Source organism: Anomalospiza imberbis, chromosome 1, assembly GCF_031753505.1.
Source record: "Anomalospiza imberbis isolate Cuckoo-Finch-1a 21T00152 chromosome 1, ASM3175350v1, whole genome shotgun sequence".
NCBI classification, from domain to species: domain Eukaryota; kingdom Metazoa; phylum Chordata; class Aves; order Passeriformes; family Viduidae; genus Anomalospiza; species Anomalospiza imberbis.
The window spans coordinates 19,425,340-19,449,651 of NC_089681.1; the positions used below are offsets into that span (position 1 = coordinate 19,425,340).

Consider the following 24,312-nt stretch of genomic DNA (forward strand, 5'->3'; position numbering starts at 1 on the left):
AGGAGTGATCCAAATGCAAAGGAATAAAGTGCACTACTCAAACTAAATGTATTAAAAATAAAATATATGACATATTGAAAGAATTATTTCAGCTTCTTAATTTCAATTGAGGCTGAACAATAATAACTTTACATTTTCCTGCAGCATTATTCTGTCAGCCAAAAATGTAGCTAAAAGCTTATGAAGTAAGGAGATTCAATTAAAACAAGCACCTTTTTCCAGTTCAGATCAAAGGTGACATATTTCTTTTAATGTGCTCTTTTGAATGGTGAGAAAGAGAATAGCACTTTATGTTAAAAACCATTTTTTATCATTCTGCTTTCCATCTCTGCTTCATTTTACACAGGAATCTTTTCTCTTTACAATTCAGTGCAACATGTGTAAACATGGATTATACCACATCAGAAACCAAGTTAGCTATCTCAAGAGAATTTGTATCTCTGCTGTGTGTAAGTAAGCAGATTAATTCCTAGATCAGACATTACCTAATACATTTTCAATTCAATTTCTTCTTTTCTTTCTGCACACAAGATCAGGGAAGTGGGATTATTTTATTAATTTAACTAATATTTTGCATGTTTTTCTCTGTTATCTTTCCTCTAAAATTTTTGTTAGCTCTTAGTGAGCGATTTAGTATGGCAAGGATGTGTAAAGACAAGAAACTGTAGCCCTCAACACCTTACAGAGAAATAAATTACATGGGAGTGACAAACTTTTCCTCCCAATGCACTACTGGGAATAAGGAATTCTCACATTTTTCAAACCCTGATCTACAGCAGAACAACCTGCCTGGGGTAAGCTCAGTTATTGTAAGAAATTTGGGAGAAGATTATTTATTCATTAACATTTATGCTGGTTTTACGGAAAATCTCAGAAGTAAATAATGAGCCAGTTTGGTTTGATTACAGCAGTGCCTGCTAGCACTGTTTGAGGTAAGGGTCTGTCAACATATCACAAAAGCATGGGATTTACTGTGTAAGATCAGCCCACTGGTCCATCGAGCCTGCTAGCATGCCTCTGGTAGTACCCAAGTCTGATGCTTAAGCAGAAGATGGCACAGTAAGCCCTTAATACACCTGACTTAATTGTGAGTAATGTCAAACTTGGGCAGGGGCAGAAGCAAAAGATTCCTTCTTGCTCTCTGCTGTGCCCACTTAATGCCCAAAGACAGAAACCGATTATGTCCCCGTAAGCAGCAAAGTAGCAGACAGTGATAAAAGGACAAGGATTCTTTTCAAGTCAGCCCTACAACTGGCCTAAGCAATGGGTGTGCTATCCTGAACAGGGAAATTCATCATGTATTTCTAATTTACACAAAATTGCCATTCAGGATTAAAAAAAAAAAAAATCCTTAAAATCAGTTCTAAATGCTACTTCCAAGAAATTAACTCTAAATTACGTCTTTGGGGTGGAGCTGGAAATGAAGGAAAGGCAAGTTCTTGAACATTACAAAAAGGTCTTGAAGATCAGTAAGAAAAAGGACAGAGAAATTAGAGAAAGGAGAAGGAAATACAGCTGAAAGAGTGAACAAGGAAAGATTGGAAAGTGAGGAGAAAGGCTAAGGGGCAAGTATCAGAAATATAAATAAGAGATAATTATCAGGACATGTGGGACAGAAAAGTGAAGAGCCAAGGGAATCCATGTGGCTGCAAATGATGCTGAAGGGAGAGACTGTTGTACTTACTACAAGAGACCTGTTGGGGTATGGACACAGTAACAAGACAAAGGCAACCAAAGCCACTGACAGAATTCACCTTTCCACAATGCTCCAGACTCTCTGCTCTTTAAGACCCTCAAGTTCTGCATTCCAGGTGATCTTACAGAAATATTCAGAAGTTCAGAATATGAACAAGATGTCAAACAGAGGTGTATGCATGAAGACATGGAACAGCAAAAATTGTCAAATACATCATTAAATAATCACGCAAATGGGTCAACAGGAAAAAAACCAAACAAAAAAGTACTATCAGTGGCTGAAGCTGATGAAGATCTCAGGGCATTTGGAGAGTCTTTGACCTGAGCTAAGGACTGCAAGGACTTTTATACCTTTTGAGATACATGGTATAGTTGGTATTTCTCCTGCAGAATAATTTCCTTCATCCAGACCTGAACTCATCTTTGTCAGTATCTGCACAAATGCAGCAATAATCTGTACTGCATGCCTTACACAGCTATAAGGTGATCCTGTACATATTCTCAAACTCCCTCTGCCACAGAGCAACCCCACCCAAACCCACTCAAACAATCAAACAGGAAGCGGGGAATTTTTTTCTAAAATGAGTAATTTTTTTTTCTCCCTAGACATTTGTGAAATTAGTTATTTTAGTTGTCACCCCTTTCAGAGAATGATGTTCATATCTAAAGTTAAAATTAATACAAATGACTGAAGAGGCACAGCCTCATTACAAAGGATTTATACACAAACCCTCTTATCAATACCAACCTCCTAGTTCTTAGACTCCTAAAGACAGAAATATGGAGCTACAAATAACATTCATTTCCCAATTACTATGCCAACCAGCTCTTTTATTATAGACTGCATTTGCATTTGACTGACTGGCCTATTGGAAACATAGTGCTGCTACACCATCATCAAGCATTTTCTCTTTTTCAAAGACATAATCCAGACTATGCACACCAGTGCACTATCTATTGCTTTAATCATCCCTTTACACTATAAGGGATCCTACTCTTTGCAAATCTGGATTTTTTATATACCTTCATGTTTGAATTTTAAGGCATCAGTTATGAAATGATGGGAATTTGTTGCAGAGTAATTGTTTCTTGACTTATGTATCAGTTTACTGATTTTCTTTTATTTTTCATAGGTGGTGCATTTAAGAATGCATTCAAAGAAGCATTGTTTTGTATTTGCATTTTCTTTATGGTTAGGATCTATACTATAGTAAAGATCTTTATAGTTAAGACTATACTATAAGTAATATAGTCTTCTTTTGTATCATTGTCTATGAACAAATGGATTCCTAGATGTCTATTTTTCAGTAACAGTTTTTTTATAAGAAATATAAAAATTAGTTCAGTTCTCAGAGTGCTAATGTATAACTCTTTGGGTGCCTGCTCATCATTCCAGGGAATAATCTCATAACACAGGTGACTGTCTAACCTGTAGGAAACCTGAGACCTCCTATGTGCTGTCAGGCAGGTCTCTTAATTTCTTTGTGCCTTGATCTTCCATTACAAAATGATGTTTTCTGTTCTTTGTCTATAAGTTCTTTCAGGAAGGGATTTCCTCTTTCCCACCTTGATTCAGGCATTGTAATAACAGCAAGATTATCTGTTTTGTGACATTTAATAGGCTAGACTGGATACCAAAAACTTCTTGGAGCAGAAAGTGTAAAGCAAAAGGATAAAGTTACAACAATTAAAATACTATAATTCAAATAAATAGTCACAAATACTGTTGTTCATTATTTATGCAGGTGTAATTGATTTTAATCTTTTCTTGTTGCTTCTTAATCTAGTTGTATTGGAGTCAGATTTAAAGTGAACTGACTGCACTGTCACACAAGATGAACAGAGTGTCTCACACTTGCTGCTTGTGGCCAGTGCTGGGAACTAAGGAATTGAATAAGTGGAATAGTTTGCTCTTATGAAAGTAAAATTATGGGTCCTCATCATTCTTTATTTAGGGAGAAATAAGGCATATTAATGGAAAAATCCACCTTGCTTATTCAGATATATCCAATTTTCATAATGATATCCTTATTTTATACATCTCTGGGAGTAAGGCAGAAAATGGTAGTGCTCTACTTTGTATTGTGTCTAAAATTAAACTCATCATGGTTTCAGAAAAAGAAAGAAAAGTCACCTCTCCTGCCCCACTGAAACATTTGGGATTCTAAATATAGCACATCACGCCCAAAAATATGTCACAAAGACTTCTAAAATAAAAACAGGCAAGTGAAAAGTGGTGCTATTCCATGAATTTGAAAATATTTCAGAATTAAAAAACAAGATATAAATAATGAGGAAAATCGCTCAAAGAGTCAACATTTTAAAGAGATCAATGTTTAAATATTAACACTTCAAAATTCTACCAGTACACTGTTTTTCAGTAACATTCATGACAAATTGTTGTCACTAGTCTATTGAATGCCATATTGTGGAAATGCACTGGTGGAACAATAACCATTTTTGTATACAAATACTGCAATGATGTATCAGATTACACAAGAAACACTTTTGGTATGGACACTGATTACAATAAAATTGGGTAAATAGGAAAAAAAAATTCTTAAGAAAATTCTGCCCTGACTGCCCTTGGCGTATTTCAAATTTCTTTCAAAGACACATTCTTCTCATTTTTCTCAGGGATGATTTCAAAATGACTCTGCTCCTGCCTCTGCTTGTTACAACTAAAATGAAAAGCAAAATGAAATATACATCTTTATTATTCATATTGTATCTAAAAGTATGCACTATTCAATGAAAACAAGATAAGTCTCACTTTTTATGGGTGAAACACCACTCAAATATCCTTATGCACATCTCATAGGGGAAATTTTTCATCTATAGAAATCCACCTTGATGACTTTTTAATTTCAATTTACAGTGCTTTCATATATGATATTAAAACAGTAAGCAGTGGTATTTAATTGAATCAAAAGGCAATATAATGATAGTGAGTTCAGTCTTGCTTTTACTGTTAACACTGGTGCAATGATTTATGCATTTGTCATTCCACTTACTTTTGTGTTTGAACTAACATAAATTAAACTTACACCTCCTCATAACTACCAGTTGGCACATATGTGATAGTGGTAAAGACATACACATAAATAATTAGCAGAGATCATGATACTATATATGTTCTATTCTGAATTAAAAACTTTCTGACTTTGCCTAGTGACAACTATTCCTGTCATGTGCACATTCCTTTCAGAAAACACAATGATAAATTTAGTCATTGGTGTGTCAAATGTGAGGAATTGTAATCAAGTTGAGAACTGCACAGGAAATCCAAGTGAAACCACAAGAAATTGGAGATTATGATCAGACACAGTCAGTGAGGAGTGTCATTATTGAAATAGGTATGGTTAGTAAGCACTTCTCAGGTCTTAGCACATCACTAATATTAGCATTTTATCTAAATAATGAGATGGGCATTCAAACAAACCTCAATTTCTGGAAAAATGTGCAAATTTCTGATTAAAAAAAAAAAAATTAAAATACTACACTGGAATGATTTAACAGATCTATTAATGTATCAGTTGGATCCTTTCTCCCCACAGCAGTCTAGTGCTCAGGGAACGTGCCCTGCACTTGAAGCTATGCATGAGGCCCTTTGATGCCAACCTTAGGCACAGAACTAGTGTCACTCACATTTTGCAGTCCGGCCATCAAAACAATGGGTCATTCACTATTCACTTTTCATTTTTTATCTATTCTGTTGTACTTTTTTATTTACTGGAGAATAAAAATTAATGGCTTTAAGGAGAAAAGGGCACTGCAGGTCACATATATCCCAGGCAATATCTGTGCTCTGCTTTGGTTTCTTCAACTAAATCTTGAAAAGTTTCTCATTGAGAGTAACCATATTTTTCAGCAAAACAGCATTCTGGTGCTTTGTGTTTTCTGATTATTCATCTCCATCGTAACTATAAACAGCTGGCACTGGTGCCAAATTTGTTACAGGGAGATTAATGTTGGCAGCACAAGAGCTTCTGAGCTTTTTAAAATAAATTTGGCACCAAGCTCCAAAAGGGTTCATCATCACTGATCTAGATTACATCCTTCTTTATCAGAAAATAAGTTTAAAAATTTCTATCTAAATAAATAATTCCGATTTATTTGTATTTTCTTCCACTAGATGAATGCATATAGGAAGAATTCTCTGAAGTCATCTGCAAACTCACTGCATCTTTCGCTATCTCTAAAAAACTCACGTCTGCTGCTTTAGTGTGACATAACTGTTACTATACTAATCTTAATCATTGCCACTTTAGCTTTTGGCTTCCACACTCACTTGTTGCCATTACATTCATGTCTGGTTTAAAACCAGGACCTAAGCTAGCTGAGGCTAGCAGCTGTCTTTTTAATATCAGGTCCAGAGTCTAGCAAAAAGGAGGATTAGTTCAGGACTCAAACCTCAACAGGCTGCAGCACTACAGATGTTAAATATCATAATAATGATTGTATCTTCCTCACACAGTGATTATTAACAAAGCTATACAGCTTTCAAAGAGCCCTTGTTTCTACTTTTCACCAGCAGCTGAAGTAAGGAACACATTTCCATTACAAGATGAAGCTGTGCAATCTCATCCAACAAATGATCTCACTATGACCCTCACACTAACTTTGCTATTAAGCAAAAACAGGCACATTTTCAAATATTGATTTCAACTAATGTCTGATCCTAACAGGCATGATGTTATCAGGGCCCCACTATAAAAGAAGGAGTGTCAGAGTTAAACCGAATAGGTTTAGATAAGATCACAATCTTCCTCACCATGATGTGATGCTATCACTGAGTGAGTATAGTATTTGCAGTAATTATCATTAATAGATATTGGCAACAGGAAGACTGGTCACTGCTAAGATCTAAACAAATTTGTGCATGATTAAATAAAACAAGTTTTATCAGAATAGTGGGTCAGGGTATGTTATGTTCCCTAAGAGACTTTGCTGCCTTTATTTTTTTCTTTGAAATGATAGATATTGAATTAAAAGAGAAATATTGAGGAACAACATAGCTACCTTAGTTTGTTCTGTATCTTCTGTTTAGTGGCAAACTGCCACTTCAGTCTTCCTGCTGCTTTCCTGATGTCTACTTAGACCAGACATCCCATGACATTTTGTGTTGACAGACCCTGGTGCCAAGGTTTGGCTCAAGAGCCATGGCCACAGCTGATTTCACGGCACCCTCCCTTCTCAGCAGTGGCCAGAGCACCAAGGAATTGTCTGACAGGAGGTGTTGGAAGCAAAGGTTCATCCTAGGCTTTGAGCCCTACAGCTGTTTCCTTTCTTGAACTATTCCTTGTAGGCATTGGGGCAGCCCCACAGTGGGCTACCCTAGAGGACTGGTCTTTAACATAAGTGTGGGCTGTGGCAAAAGCCACAAGAGACAAAGCTGACAGACATCTGGCTTGGTTTGATTTTGCTTCACCATTTGTTCTGATTGTGGTAGGGTTTATGCATTCTCAGAAAGAAGGTGATACTGGAAAAGGGAATACCTGCTTTGATGTGGCAAATTCTACGTGAAACTCTGAAGTCTTTCTCTCCTTAAGCTGTTAGCATGTAAGGCCAAAACAGCACAGAATGAAAGTAATAATTTATAGCCCTGGAAAAAATTTTATCAACCTAGGAAAACTGAAAACACCAATACAAAAAAAAAAAAAAAAAAGTCAGCTGTTATGTTTGTACTTATTGTAATGAAACAGCAGAAGCATAGCTAAACTTTCACAGACCCAAGCCATATAAAAATAATACTTGAGAAAATGGTGCAAATCTAAAGTCCCCTTAACTATTATCCAAATTTTATCACCATTTATCAAAATTATCACCATTATCAAAAATTACCCATGTTGCAATGTGTAGAATTAAAAGGGCATTATCAGAATTCCAAGAAACAATGTTCTCTATGTCTATTGTGACAATATTGAATTCTAATACACTATTTTTCACCCTTACAGAAATTAGCTAATTAAGTAAATTTAAAAAATATTTCTGAATTAATAGTGTACTTGCCAAGATTACAAAAATATTGGTCTTCTATACAGAAACCTACAGGCAGCTTTTCTACTTATCTTCATGTATTTGTCTTCTCAAATGTGTTATTAACTCCAGAGCACTGAAATCTTTTTGATAATCACTGAAGATGAATGTATCAGGACAATCAGCAGCATATGGAACACAGAATGCTGCCAGATGCTAACACACTAAAATAAAGCAGAACCATCCAAGTATTCTGTATCTTGTCTAAAAATAATATACTCATTGACCTTAACCCTATCAAACCAGTCCCATCTTCAAGGTCATATATAAATAACAAATATTTATCTTCTATGGAGAGGCTGAACTTGCAGCATTCAGTGTTGGAAAATGCTAAGCATATCTAACCCTACTCCTTTGAATGGAAGTGTGGGGAGCTCAGCACCTCCTGCTAGTGCTCAGTGCTAGGCAAAATCAAGTCCGAGGTGCACTATTAATGAGTGGTCCGAATTTGTGATCTTCGTGCAATCCCTTTCATTGCTTTCTATTTTTTTTCAAACACTACACATGGAAATAAAAAAACCACCTAGATTGAAAAATACAGACATACAACAGCAACCTCTAACACATAATTTTGAAGAGGTTTGCCCATGCTCTATGTTGCCTTGACAAAATAACTTCAACCATCTTTGTTACCCCAATACAGATTTCAAGTGAGAATATCAAGGCAGCGTGCTAACGGTAGCTCCCATGAGGTTGAATACCAGGCTGCAGTGAGTCATGGCAGCAAACTCCTCTCTGTCAAACTCTCCTTCCCCATGCCTTGCAATTTTGCCAGAGGAGACTCTGCAAGTGCAAGACGCTGTGCTCCAACAGCACAGCAAAGCACAGAAAACAATGAGAATGTCATGACTGTATTTCTGAAGAGTTCAGGAGACCTCTCAGTTATGGCAGTAATAGTGAACAATCAGATAGTCAAGTATCTTTGGTATGACTGACAAGAAAATACTTATTAGATGTCAGAAAGGCCATTTAGTCCCAAGTATGCTACTAGCCAGAGCAAGCTAATAGGTGCTACTACAAAGCCACTTCAACCCTGCCACAATCACTAACAACCAGACTTGGGACAGGGAATGCGAGGAATGTAAAGAAGTCACAACACACCAAGTGGTCTCATATTTCATATTTGTGAGGTCAAGTTTCAAAACATGTATATTATTCTTATTTTCCACTGCTGAATGTGGTGGGGTGGGAAAAAGTGGTTTCAAAAGCAATCAGTGTATATGCAGTCATTCACTGCACACAGGTATCACTTCCGTATGCATTTAAGAGATTTACTAGCACAGAAGCACAAAATGAACTCTGAGGATGCTGGTGATGCCAAGAGCCTCCTTGTAAATGTTTCCATATCGAACCCATGGTGTATTCTCTGTTTTTCAGCCTGTCTAATAGGGGCTCTGGTACCTGATAGTGAATGACTGAGTATAAAAATCAAGATTCAGCTTACCCCCTGAGGCATGCTGTACTGCCAGATCTAAGTACACACACACAGCCTCCTGAAAATGCAATACTATTGCTCTCACTCTGCAAATGCATGGCACAAAAACGGGGGACAATGATCCTTAGAATCCTGAGACAATGATCCTTATATTTCCTTAAAAAAAAGAAGTACAGAAAACTTAGAAACAACGCCCTCAGTAGAACTGGAAGAAATGTTTTCAAAAGCTACACTGATTTTATATTGGCTATAATTCTAACTTCAGTTAGCAAGAAAGTGGAGTGGGAAGGAAGAATATTTAGAAGACAAAAAACATGCAGGCAATTGAGAAGGGACATGCCAAAGAAATATAGCAGCTTACTTCCTTATCTCTCAGCTAGCCCTTGTTATATTTCAATTAGATTTTGAAACCAGTGTCCTATACTGGTATGACCAACTGTCTAGCTTCCTGTAATGTCCCATCTGCCATCTTCTGCAAAAAAACAGTGTCTCATTCTGCTCCTTTTAAAGCCAATCTTGAAAGACTTTAGCTACCTGCAGGCGTTTCTGGGCAGCCAAACAAGTGAAGTTGGCTGCAGACATTTCTCAGCACCAGGCTGCCAAAAGCCACAGGGTCATCTGCTCCCTTTCCTTCCCCCATGCCACAGCTCAGCTGTGCCTACACCACGCCTGTCGTCTTGGTCCAGCCTGTTCTGAAACACACCATCCACAGATTTACTGCAACCTCCTGAATCTCCTCCAGGTTTTCACTCATTAACATTCGGAAGTTCTTTCTCCTAGCTAACCTAAATCTCCCTCGCCGATACCTTGCTGAGTCTGGAGGGTTCACCTAATGCAGTCCTTCATGTCGTTCCATGGCTTCTGATCCAGGTGGATCCAAGCAGGAGGGAAAATCTTCCACCACAGATGTGTGCAGGATTAAGATGGTATTTTGACTCAGAGAAGGTGAATTGACCATAGTGAGAAGGGAAACAGGACTAAGGTAAAATACTTTCCAAAAGAGAAGAATACGGTGTGGACTTTAACAAATATAAACAACAAAATGCAGTATTTCATGTAGTAAATGTGACTGCATCCAAGAGGAAGAAAGAGTGTAAAAACAAAGCAGTAAGACTAAGATGTACCATAAGGACCACTGCAGAATTAAAAATTAGCAATAGTAGAACCAGGCCTGCTTCAACACAAGCAGAAAAGAAGGAACTAAGATATTTTGGATCTACTATTGTTTTCTGATTTATTGCTCTCTCTCCTTTATGCTAATTTGCCCCAGTTTTCTTCCCAAAGTGAGGACAACAGCTTGCAGGAGAGGGAGAGATAGAAGAATCCTTCCTCACCTCCCCAGCTTTGAGGCACACCTCCCTCAGCTCCCCTAAACTTGTCTTTAATGTCCTCACACATTGCAAGAGTTCCAGTTTCTTGCTTAAAAAAAGTGGCCACCCATCCCCCAGATCAAAGACTGTCATGAGGAAAAGAAAGCTTCAAAGAAAAAGAAATATTTTGGGAAATGTGCGATGCTTTGAAATAAATACATAAATAATAATTATAATTACTAACATATATAAAGCTTTTATGAAAAATAGTATCTTCTATGCATTTCAGAAATAAAGTGTCAAAAACAAGATATAATGTGACAGAAAGAATTCTGACAGGAAGAATTTTAAATTATAAGACATTCTCAGAGTGAGAATAATCTACATAAACTGTGATGATATCTCATATGTTATGTAGTTTTGCCTAAATGCATCAGTAGTGTTCAGAGTGCTATCCTTCCCTTACAGCACAGAAAGGACAGCATTTCGTCTATGCAAAACTCAATTATTTTCTAAACATGTTAAAAGAGCTCAAAACCTACATTTTATCATTCAAAAGTTGTGAAACATTTTGTAAACACATTAAAATGCATTAGTAAAAAGAAAGGGGGCAAAAGTTTATAAATTAAGTTATTTATGATGGGACATGATTATTACAGAATCACAGAATAATTTAGGTTGGAAAGGTCCTCTGAGATCACCAAGTCAAATCGAGTCCTTTCCCTGATCACCACCTTGTCAACCAGACCATTGCACTAAGTGCCATATCCAGTCATCCCTTAAACACCTCCAGGGATGGTGAAACCCCCACTTCCCTGGGCAGACTGTTCCAATGCTTAACAATCCTTTCCATGAAGAAATTCCTCTGATGCCCACCCTGAACCTCCCTGGCACATCTTGAGTATGTTTCCTCTTTTTCAAACACCAGTTACCTGGGAGAAGAGACTGACCCCCTCCTTGCTACAACCAACAAAACAATATAAATATGAAACCATATAAACTCGACAAGGCTATGCATATAATTTGCTATGTATGGAATATCAGGACACACAAATAAACCTATAAATAAGTCATCATCAGGTAGAGTACTGGCTGTGCAGGCCTTGCTGCAGGTCTGGGGCTGCTAGGGAAGGTAAGGACAGCAAGCAACGGTGCCTCTCATGCTCTCTGCTCTGGGGCTCTAAGACCTGGAGCTGGTTGTCTTTTGAGCTTCCTTGGAGTCTGAGGAGCCACCAGGGCATTAGACTGATGAACTTGTTCTCCAGACTTGATAAATTAGGCTCAAGACATTTATAAGTTTCACTCAGCATTGAATTTCTCAGGCCAAGCTGTGAATTCCTTCGCCCATACTTTGGTAGTGCAAAGTAGATTTGTTGCATCTGGAAAAGGAGTCATTTTGCTACTGGCCATGGCATACTTCAACATCATTAGAAAAGAAGCTACAGCCAAATGGTGAGGAAAGTTCAGCAAAATTAAGGTATTTAAAATAAAACAGATTTTTAAGACCTAGTAACAGTCAATACCTCCTTCTGACTAGAATAAGCTATATGCTCATAATCACTTATATTGTGTGTGTGCATATATAAGTATGTATATATAGTTACTACTTTCTTTATGTGTTTATTTTTAAATATCCATTTTTAATATATTTATGTATTCACACATACTGTACTAGAAATATTTAGAGGGTTTTTTTAACTTAAAATGTTCAAACCCACACTTTCACACAACACAGTTAATTTGGCTGGCAATGAAACAACCAGAAGTAACTTTAAGTTCCATCCTTCTTGAAAATTTATAGGCTACTTCTCTCAAACATATTCAGATGGAAAGGAAACCGATCTTTGGAATTTTGATCATTCCATCACACTGTATGAAAATGATCAGCAAGCAGCAACTGTCTTAACTGAATCCACAGGTCCATTCCTTTATGTAATTTATTTATTTACTGAAGATAGCCAATAATTTAAAATATTGTTATTGTTACTATGATATGGTACCTTGGTCTGCATTTTTTATTAACGAACAAATTTTGACACCACCAAAATGTGACAGTTCACACCAGGATTTTCTCTATAGTACACTTTTATTCCTAATAGCTGCCTACTATGGCATGCACAAGTCTTATGGAAAGCATTTGTTGATGTTTTCATAATCTTATGCATTTGTATGTCCAGACAGCACATCTCGACAACATACTGAGTGCAACAAAGTGCTACCACAGTTCCACAGGCAACAGCATCTCAGTGCTTTTTTCCACTACCAGTGTACCCTAAGGCTAACTATCCTTAGGCAGGCACAGCTTTATGTGCAGTAGGCAAAAAAATACCCATGAGCTTCCAAGACATTTTATTTTTAAATGGTCAAAGAGAGAGCACAAGCCTCTTAGTCTTTCAGTGCCCATTGCAACTACCGAATTCTTGTCTTAGCAATCCAAACACCTTCATAAACACAAACACCTTCATAGCCTTATGTGCCACTAAAACGACGGAGCTAGAATTTCCCATGCTTGTTCTATGAATCTGAAACTATGTGTCAACATTTTAGAAACTGAATTTTATTTTAGAATAAAAAAGATAGTGTTAACATCTAGTGAGAAGCAAATTACTTCCAAAACTGCTGAATATTTAAATCTGGCATTTTATATCTGCCTAGTCTATAATTTGTATGTTTCATAAATAAAAAGAAGTATCACTATAAAAAGCATGAATTGAAACATTTTCCTCAGAGGACAACATTTAATATGGAATTGCTCATCTTAAACACATCTATAGAACTCATGCCTGTCAGGTATTGTAATGCAGTGAGCTACATGAATGACCTTAAATGGAGATAAATAAATTATTTCTCTTACACAAAATTTTAAAATGAAACTACATCCCATTCTTAAAGTTGTGTTATAAATTTAGCAAAATCAACAACAAAATAAGCAAAATAAGCATCTAAGTCCTAAAGTCTGGGGTACAGAGAAGATTAAACTAGGTAGAAGACTATTAAGATTCAACATAGTATAGAAGAACAAAAGTATGTTGCTACTGAAGTTTATTGCAGTGACTCTCTAATTAAGCAGCTTTTCTTCTCTCTCTTTTCTCCACATCCTAAAATGCAAGAGCCTGTCACTTGGAGATAGCATCTCCCTCTGCTGCTGTCTGGGAGGCTCTGGACCAAATTTTCTTGCCTTTTTTTCTGTTCCAGGCTCCTGACTTTGCCTCATCGCTTCTGCAGAACCATCCCTTGCTCTGCTCTCAGCAGCTGCCTGGCAATGTGTCCCAGGGTACATTCCCACTCTCAGAAGGACCCCCTACTGAAATGAAGCTTGCCAAAATAGGACAGATAGTTTATTGAGTTTTCTCCCAGGGAATTGAGTTAGTTTAATAGGAATGATTGGTAAAGTGTACTACTTAATTACAGTAGTATTAGGGTAAATTCTACTTAATGGAGATGCTCACAGAAAGCACCAAGTAACTGAATTATTGTTAAAAACCTTTAAAAATGACTAGTGATAGTTTTAAAGAAATGTTAAAGTTCTGTTTTTTTGATAAACAGGTGTCAAAATGAACGATGGGTATGTGTAGTCTCAAAAAAGGCCTATAGTTAAGGAAACAAGGTTAAAAAACATAATCAATTTTCTGCAAAAAATCCCCTGTTGATATTCTGGAATAACCAAATAATAAATGAAGAAAAAAAAAGGAAGAATGAATCCTGTCTTACTTGCATATTCTTTAAATATTTAATACCTTAAAATGAAGGCTATGGTATGGTGTGCAGTGCTAACACCAGTGTACAAATAACATTTAGACACAAGAGAAGGATTAAGGTTCTCCTATACTGTACCATGTTGCTTCATCCCCTATCTGAGACCTGGAAACTACTTCTGCAAGTTGGAAAAAAATGCTTTTGGATTTTTCCAAAACAGGGTGTTTATTCAGATTCTTACCACATCTTGCTGTCATATTATTAGCATGGTTTAAATGTGTGCAAATGTAAATAAAAGAGCAGAAATAACTTCTTAAAAAAAAAAAAAAAACAAAACTAAAGTACAATTATGCATGTAAGTTTAAAAAATGGGTTTTTTTTGTCATTGCATTCTCCTAAACCACATGTCTATATAAATGGGAAAACACTTGGTAAAAGGTGAAGTAATGTAAGGTGAGGTGTTCTCAAAGACCATTGTGGATGGCCATGTGTACATCTTAGCATTCCTCAATATTTTTTTTAATATTTCAGTTTGTAGAAAGGCATGAAGTTGTGCCAGAGGAGTTTTACACTAGATATGAAGAAACGTTTCTTCACTTTGGCAGGCATTGGAACAGGCTGCCCAGAGAAGTGGTGGAATCATCATCCCCAAGGTGTTCAAAAGACATTCAAATGTGTTACATGGGGGCACGATTCAGTGGTGAACACATTGCTGCTGAATTAACTGTTGGACTTGATGATATTAGAGGTGTTTTCCAACTTTAATGGTTCCATGGTTCTAAGCAGCCAATCCCAACACATGCACAGCACATCAGTCTGGAGCTGTTGGGTGACATCATGTGCTGTCCTAAGTGCTGCAACAATAACATCTGCTCATGTTTGGGATGGAATGAAGTAATCTTAAACTAGTTCAAAACATGAAGAGGCTGACAGTAACAGTAGTAAAAATGAGAAAGAAATGTTTTTGTACTCACTTTAAATATTTAAAGGTATAAAAGTAATATAACAAAAATGAGAATCAAGGTTTCATTATTCAGTACATTATTTTTGGTAACTAAATATAAAGATGTCTCTGTACTATTAAGAGCCAAATTCTCCATTTGCAATCAAATCTCTAAAGATAAAAACTACCTTATCCTTTTCCATGTTTGAATAAGAGAAAAAGAAACTAAAGGCTGGCTACAACCTGACTATGGACAGACTACTGCCTCTCTGTAGCCATTCAGCACCTCCAACAAAAGTCCCCAGAAAACCCTTGTACTGTAACTCTGTAGATTAAAAGTCACTGTCTACTACGGACATGAGTTTCTCACCCAAACTGACCAGCCACAGATTAGTGAGTGAATAACTTTACTGCATTTTGAACCTTGGCTTCTCAGCCCTCACACACTACCCAGTCAAACAGTTCTATGAGCGTATCTTCCAGAGATGTCTCTTTGGTGTTGAACCTCCCAGATCCCATTTAAGGGTCCCTGCAGTGTCCTACTGCTTGCCTGGCCCAACCCTGCACATTCTCCTCCTGTGGATTCTCTTCACAGCCACATTGAATCCTCTTTTCCTTATCAGGCTCATACAGGCCTGCCCCGCATGCTCTTCCCTGCAACAAGGAGATGAGAATGGCGAGCTGAATACAGCTGATCATTGTTCTGCTTTGCAAAACCCTGCCATGGGCACAGATTAACACCAAAAACTAGATGGCAGCAGCCAAGGGAAAAGGCCTCTTGGAATGCCTCCACACTACTGCCGGAGAGGCCACTGTTCGACATCTATCGTGGGCTACGTGGTTCAGGGCTGCTTTTGTTTCCACGGGCCTCATTCCCATCATGTTGTTCCCTCAAACAGAAAATATTTAAAGCTGAAAGAAGAAAGTGAACAGCTTTTTCTCAACTAGGTTGCTAGTGCCTTGAATTTAGATCTGCTTACACCCAGTAGCTCCTCTTTCAGTGGTCTGTACGTCCAGTCTAGAGAGGTCTTCTGCTCTTTTCACCTTTGTGGTCATACTAGACTTGGCATTTGTGCAAACCCATTTTCCTGTTTGACAGGAATCACAAACTAGGAGTTTAGTCAAAATATATTTTTATCTATTTGTGGGTATCCATGAACTACTGAATTTTCTGTGATGCATTAAGACACAGATTTGGAGCCTTCACAGTCAAATTGTGCTGTCTTCCATTCTCACCAGCTGTAGACAGCCAGTAGCATTGATCAAACTCTTCATGGGTGTGTTTGTCTAAACAGCGAGATTATGTTAAATCTCAAGCAGAAGCTGGAAACATGTAGACGTTCATTTTCTAGGCTTGAAAAGATATTCCTATGCATTTAATTTTCTATGGACTACCCAATTATTATCAAACAGTGGATGGAAAGTGAAAGTAGTGGAAGGAAATGGAAGGCAGTAAACTCCATGCCCAATTGTGCTGACAGATACAAATTATGCATGCAGCTGAGAGCAGAGGAATTCCTGTAGTTTGGCAAAATTACAGGAACAGATATTTAAAAGTATCTAAATAGGAGGTCTATTGCTTTAAATATAATAGAGGTATCTATATAGGTATCTACAAATATTTAAGAATGATATAAGAAGGTCTTAAGGTCAAACTGAAATAAAACTTAAATGTCTAGACAAGTTTTAAGATCTGAGACTCACTTGCTAAAAACAATGTAGTGAGATTTTCTGCTGGCTGCATGCAGATTGTTTCATCAACAGTAACCGTAATAACAGCATTTCCTATTTCATAATGTGATTGTATGTAATTCATGACTATTGGTTAAACTCCTAGATGGGAAAAATTAATAACTTTATTAGCCATTGAGCTCTTTCAAGTCTATCTTTAGTTTGAGTATTCTTCAGTCCTGATGTGGATCTTGCTCTACCATATTTCCCATCAGTGCTGCAACACTGTTGATGATATCAACACCTGCTATTCCTATTGCAATTGTGAACAGCATTAAAATAATTTTTGTTCAAGGTACCCAATCTTCCACTACTCTGAGATGTGTACTGCTAACATATTTCAAGACAGAAACTTGAAAGATCTAAAATGTAATTGACATCTGGCACGGTGACTCAATTAAATACTGTGCTGAATTAATTAACTTGTTCCATCTCATGAGCCAACAGCAGGAAGACTGTATTCAGCAATGCAGCATTGCTGAAAACAAGAAGCATTTCAACAGGATATTACATGTACAGGGTGCATTCAGTGCAAGTGCAAGGGGAACAAGTAAGCTCTGACTGTTATAGCATGAATGAATCCTGTGAGGCACTGTCACATTGCAAACACTAAACAGTACAGTCAGGTAAGATACTTGTAGTCAGACACAAACTTATTTCCTAATAAAGGTAGCAGCTGCAAAAATTATGATATTTACTCACATGGGGATCCCTGAATTTTTCTTTCCTTTCCTCTGTATACAAAAAAATCCACATTAAAACTCTTCTCCAAAAATTTGGTTTTTATAGCAGTGTAATGTTTGAGGTTGTCATTCAGAAAAGAAATAAACCTGTTTTCAGTTGCTTATGTAAAAGTTTAAATGAATTCTAGGAACGTGAGGCTCTACCCAAATGAGCTTCCCAAAACAGATATAAATAACCTAAGTAAAGAATCCAAACTCCCCTGATGAACAACAGAGAACATGTACAATAGTGAGATAAGTAATCAAATGTGTCAAAAAACCATAAAAAACCCAGAATCATCTCAAGAAAAAAAAAAAAAGATAAAAGAAAACCATGTAGAAGATGATGCTTCTGATGTAGAAGTTTTGTAGCTTTAACAGCAAATTAAAGTTGCATCAAAAGGTTTGTATTTCTTCACACAGCATTTTAAAGTAACAAATGTAGGATTACAGGAAACATCTGATATTTGGGAAAAAGAAAAAAAATACTTAGAATACTTAGAATCAGAGAATAACTCAGGTTTGAAGAGATCTTTGGAGGTCATCCAGTCCAAAGTCCGGCTCAAAGCAGAGCAAACTTCAAAGTCAGATGCAACTTCGAAGTTAAATCAGTTTGCTCAAGATGATACCCAGCTCAGTTTTGACTTTTTCAAGAAATGGAGTTGCTCAGGGGACAAAACAATATTTCTGAGGACTAAAATTCTGTTTACAGTAACTTTTTCAATTTTCCAAATGTTTCTATATTTGTAAGCAAAACAAAAATAAAATCTTTCATGTATTAGTAAAAATAGACCTTATTTTTTTAAATTGACAATAAATAAAGTATCTTTCCAGTTTAGTGAGAAAAAAGTCCTGAAGATTTTCATCTCACACCTCTGTGAACTATACCGAGAATGTTGTTCTATCCCACTACAATAAAAAAATTTAAAGTCAGTTCTGCACATTGCTCAATTACCATTTCATTAAAACCCAACTAGCTTAGCTAAATGCTTTTGATATAGCAAACATGTTATTTGCCAAAATTTAAAAAGAAATAACAGACCTTAAAACATTCCTGTGCTATTAAGGGAGAAGCAAGGTTCTGCTAGGGTGGTGGTTCTACAACTCCATAAAAAAAATAAAAAAGAGATACAATATGATTACATGATTGGCTTCTGACATTGCAATTCTGATAAGATTATCTGATAAAGATTAATTTTGTAGAGAAGGGACAATCAATATCACCTCTCAAACATTATCTGCATGTTGTATATACATGGTTAAGTGGTACAAGTGGACAAAACCAAACTAGCATTTATCTACAGTATGGATTCTGGACACATTTTGAGCTACATCAAGACAAAGGTTTCTGTTACATGAAAGGTGATGAAATTAATTATACTGGGATTATTTGAAAAATTATTTGAAAATTATTTGAATTACAGGCAGTTGTCACATATGACCTTTTATGAAAAAAAATTTGAGAATGATGACAGGCCAATTATAAAATAGATGAAGAAATAAAAATTAAATGGACGGAGAAAGTGAAACAAGTTCAAATTTTCCAGTTTTTCCGTTCTAACAAATAAGGTGCTTTGAATCTGCAGTACTTCTGAAAATCTATTCTTTATTCAGGTGCCTGACTGGGAAATCTGATCTGCATTGGGAATACTGAACTCTTGGAAACTTAGACAAAGTTTCCAAGCCACTTTCTGTAACATTTCTTAGCACCATTTGATGAATAAATTACGCTAGAGAGTACAAAACAGTAAGGTTTTAAATGTGTACTATGCATTATATCTATACTATACTATATTATGTACTCATAACAGAATAATGTTTCAGTCAAATTTTAATATGCATATTTACAGAAAATAACATGCATCCTATTCAGTAACCCTTAGAAAGAGAACACCATGACATAGGCATAGGCTCTCCAAGGAGGAGTTGAAGAAAATCAATTTCCCCCTTTTTCTCCCCTGTCCACATAACCTCTCTCTCACACTGTCCCAGAGCTCCTCACTCTCTTCAGGTCCTCCAAGGGCAGGACAAATACCCAGTGCTGGGGAACACTGGGAATCTCAGTTTCGCCATTTGCAGTGCAGATGTGTGCACCCAAAATGCCTGTAATCCCCTCCCGTGCCACCATCCCACATGTCTTTATGCTAAATACATTCAATGCAAGGTCTGTAATAGCAAACAGTGATCCAGCTGCAGATAATGGTTCTTCAGAAGTATCCCACAGGACAATGCATGTTCCAAGACTTTTTAAACCTTTCAAGAGATATTAGTTATTTCCTTCCTGATATTTTCAGAAAATTAATCTGAATTATACACAAATAATATTGAAGCTCAGACTTAAAACCAACACAAACAAAGATGAAATGAAGACCTAGAAATGACATGATTTTCAGTGCACTGAAGTGAGATCAGCAAAGCATTACTTTTAAGTAAAATGGTCCACATACTTTCTGCAATCAGAATAAAAAATGAGGCTAATTGAGAATATATTTTATGATTACACTAAGGCAAATTTAATTAATTTAATCTTTAAATTATTATTTTTAATAATTTAAAAATATTTTAGTTATTTATTCTTTATACCTTTCTTTAATATAAATTAAGTATTCAGCAATTAATACTAAGAAAAATTTTAAAAGCCACGAAAAAACCGAGATATTACTACTGAAACACAACACCTTGGTTCAGCAAACAAGGAAGTGACATTTCCCTTCAGTAAAAGAACAAGTTAAACACTATTAACCTGTGCTCCAAATAACTTCATGTGGATGGTTGCCATAGATGAACAAATTGGAAAATAGCCAAATACCACTGTCCGTTAAAGCTAATAATGCCTGTTTTCAAACGCTCTGTCTGAGGAGCAATTCAGGCTGTTCCCTGAAGAATGACACACAATATCACAGAGCAATTCAGGCTGTTCCCTGAAGAATGACACACAATATCACAGAGCGAAGCGTCCTGGAGCATCTACATACCAAGGTGTTATTATTCAGATCCATCTTCCCAGTGAAAGGCCCCCATGTTGTTCCAACCGGAAGCTGCTGCCGGCTCTGAATCTTGCGCTCCCCGTCTTTCTGGACCACCTCCAACTCTCCTGCAAACAAAGAAAACAAGCAGTGTTGAGAGTACTTTCACTCATGCCTTGACAACAACCACCTCTCCCTTTGTGTTGGTTTTATACGCACAATGTTCTGAGGACCAGTATAATGAGAATTAATTATGCTTGTCTGAAAAACAACTGATCTTGTCATCCTGCAAAAGGAAAAGAAACATTTTTCCTTTATAATTATATTCAAATTTGGTTCAGAAAGTCCACTCCCTTCTTGCATCTTTTCACACACATTAGAGTTTGAAAGCAATTTTATTCAGAACAGCTTTCCATAAGAAGTCTTAAGAAATGTTGAGGAAGGGGGAAATGACAGCTGAAAAGAGAGAGTCCAATAGCAGCCACACCTGGTGCATTAACCTCCTTGATGCATTTTATGCACAAGATCACATTTTGGAGCATGCAGCAACTAAAAATTTGAGAAAAACAGAATGCAGCCATAAAAAATTCACAATACCTCCAAGATACTACTAAAAGCATTTACTGCAATTACAAAAAGGATTTTGAACTGAGATTTTACAGGCAGTAACATTTCAGAATTAAACAAAAAATAATTTTAATTGCTAGCTTAATGTTATAAGACAAAATTAGTAAAAGCAATAGGAAAGCTGTATTATGATTTTTTTGTGCATAATGATTTTTAGTGCATGATATATTTTTATTTTAAATAAATTTTATTTTTGAAAGCAAAGACTTCAAAATTAACCACTTAAGAGATAAATTTTTGCTTTAGCTCACCTTAACTTTTCTGGATTTTTCAGTAAAGAGAAAGAATAACACAATTCATCATTCTCATGGAGTGAAAAATAAAATTCAGTCACCGCCTTTCTCACCCCAATTTTTTTTCATTTTATTTCAAGATTAAAAAACTAGTCTGGACAACTCTTCTTTGAAACCAGTTTCTTCACTAAGACTACTTTTAATGACCAAATGTTTCATTTAAAAATACAGCAACAGTTATATTTATGTACACAATTTCTAGCACTATTTTCTAAATAAATTCTGGTTTCAGACTTTCATAGGGATACAATGCAAGAAGGCCAGGCTGATCTGTACTTTTCCTGTTAGACATTTGACTGCTTTTTTCCATGCTCTTGAACTTCCAAGCTTTGCCCTTCCTGAAGGTAAGCAAAAAATCTGTTGTTCTCAGGAGCAGCAGAGCTCACCTCAACTTCGCTAAATCCATTATTTTTTCATGATTTGTTTTCAATGACTGCTAAAGCCCCTTGCTCCCTTTCCACTCCAAACAGATGCAACAGCGATTCTTGTCTTTTGCATCAGCACGTCTCAACAACTCCACCCCAAATAAGGATGGTGCTTTTTCACAAACAGAGCAAAGCCCAACTGTGCAAGGAGTCAATTTGTCCCAGATTTAGAACTGGTGGTTGTTGTGAAATGAACCTTGGGCTGAAGGAAGTGAGTAACTCCTCCTGGCTCACAGGCAGCCTCCACAGACTTCCCCCAGCTAAACATTCCCCTGGATGCCTGGATTTACATTGCAGTCAGGCTGCAAAGCTTTTACTTGTCCACAGGGGTTAATCTTGACCAACTTCCAAAGAGAAGAGTTGGCTCCAGCTTCCATTTTCAAGCATAGAAATCTAAATTTCACCTCTGAGTGTTGCAGATTACAAAACTACTCTACGTAAAATTGTGCATCAGATCCTTCCTGCAAACTGGAACAAATCTAGGAAATAGAGCTGTTTTGGCTTACAAAAGCTTCTCCGTATGTGGCTGAGTCCTCATCATGACAGTGCTATGACATTTTAAGAGGCAGTATGTGAGCAGGAAAGCTTATGGATTAATTATATCTAATTTACACATGTGACATGTATGTCTCCAAACAGAAAAAAAAAACTCCAAACAATGATAAAAGCATTTTTTCCTTCTCACAGTCACATTGTTACAAATTGTATTAGCTTTAAAAATCTCTTTATATGTTAATTATAGAAGAGAGAAATTGCAAAGTAACATGTTTATCACTTAGCCCTACTGCAGCATTTTCTCTCTACATAGAGATGAAAACTGCAGCATTTGCTTGCTTTTACACACTAAAAAACAGCCATGTCTATGGACATGTCACATTTAACTGATACCAGAGGAATCATGAGAATCTTTGAAAACCCTTTTAAAAAATAATTCAGCCTCCCTTTCTGCCACTGACATTTTTCATTTGAAAAGGGTTCAGACACAGTCAAACAGTGACTCCTTATCTGTACCTGTGGATTTACAAGCAGGCCTGTCTTTTAATGGATTAAGAACGACAAACTTAGGGCAGATCAACCACTGATATCCAAAAAGCTACCAAAGTTTTAAGGTACACATCATTACACATTATATTTTAAATAAAATTAATAACATGAATCTTATACCTGATAAGTAGTTCAGATTTGAGGCAAGCATAAGAACAAGCATTTTTTTTTCCAAATATAATTTTTCTCTTCTGTTGACAATTAAATAAGGTACTATGGATTCTCTCTCTTATTCTCTTTTGTTACAGTTCCAAGATGTAGTGCAGGCAATATTCAATATATATGAATACTTTGAAATGTACTGCCTATGGGGAACATCATGCTGAATTGTACTGAAACTGCTGTGTTTCCCCACCCACTTAGAACACCATAAAAGAGAAGTAGATTGCAGACAGGGTAACAAAATGTTTTGCTGCAAAACCTTTCTGTTCCTCTTCATTGCAGTTCTCCAAAAAAGATACATTTCTCTCTTGTCACCATGACTAGCAGCCATTTTAATGCTATGGGTGAATGTCAGAATTTGGAAGGGCAATCTGCTTGTGTTTTTAGGCAAAATGAGACAATCTGGTTATGCTTATACAAGGTGTAGCACATAACAATTTAGTACCTGGCAAAGATTTTTTTTTTATCTGAATAACTTTGTTTTTTAGAGGAAAATAATTAACACTACCTGCAACTTCTCTGCATTTATTTACAATGCTTTTCTCCTCTGAAATTTCCTATTTGGTGAATGGTACCACAACTGCAGCATACAGGGGGTCAGTCTCCCACTTGATGTAACTGCAGCTGTCCCCTGCTCACTGCTGACTTCCCACAGGGATGTTGGTTTAAATGCCATACCTGTGGCCCTAAGTAATGTGTGACTTCAAGGGTGTTTGCTGGAAAATGAGAACCTCACCCTGTGACTCTTAATTAAAAGGGTTTGAAAAATGTGTCAGCAAGACAAGATTTTCCTCTTCAGCCCCGGAGGAAGTTCAGATGTAAATCTGAAGTGCTCTCTACAGCTACCATCCCCTGTACAACTGCTCAGAATCTTCACAGATTACATCAGGAGAAGGAAGAGGATCTGAGACTTCATTGCTGTATCGCCACTCACAGTAAGAAGTGTAAAGACTCAGCTGGTACTGACTCTTCACACATACTTGTCCATGGAAATTCCAACATGTGGGGAGGAAAAGAAAAGAAAGGATGAAAAACTGCTGCAGCCTTCTTTAATCCATGCTCAAATGCTAAGGAAGCAGAAAATTCTGTGCCAAACACTGTTAGGAGCCTCAAAAAATCAGCAATCGCAACAGACCATCTCAGTACTGAATACAAGTTCCTTCACATAACAGCAAATTATAACAGAACTCCTTCCTACCCCTGGAATAAAATATGTGATATACT

At 36.7% G+C, this 24,312-nt stretch overlaps 1 protein-coding gene across 5 annotated transcripts in view; it reads right to left on the reverse strand.

Moving 5' to 3' along the window:
• ZFPM2 (zinc finger protein, FOG family member 2) overlaps positions 1–24,312 on the reverse strand; it is a 308,184-nt gene that overhangs the window by 140,514 nt on the left and 143,358 nt on the right. For all 5 annotated transcript variants that reach the window (XM_068182964.1, XM_068182969.1, XM_068182965.1 and 2 more), the window contains one exon: positions 20,547–20,665. In XM_068182964.1, coding sequence (XP_068039065.1) covers positions 20,547–20,665 — 119 coding nt within the window. The remainder of the gene's footprint in view (positions 1–20,546; positions 20,666–24,312) is intronic.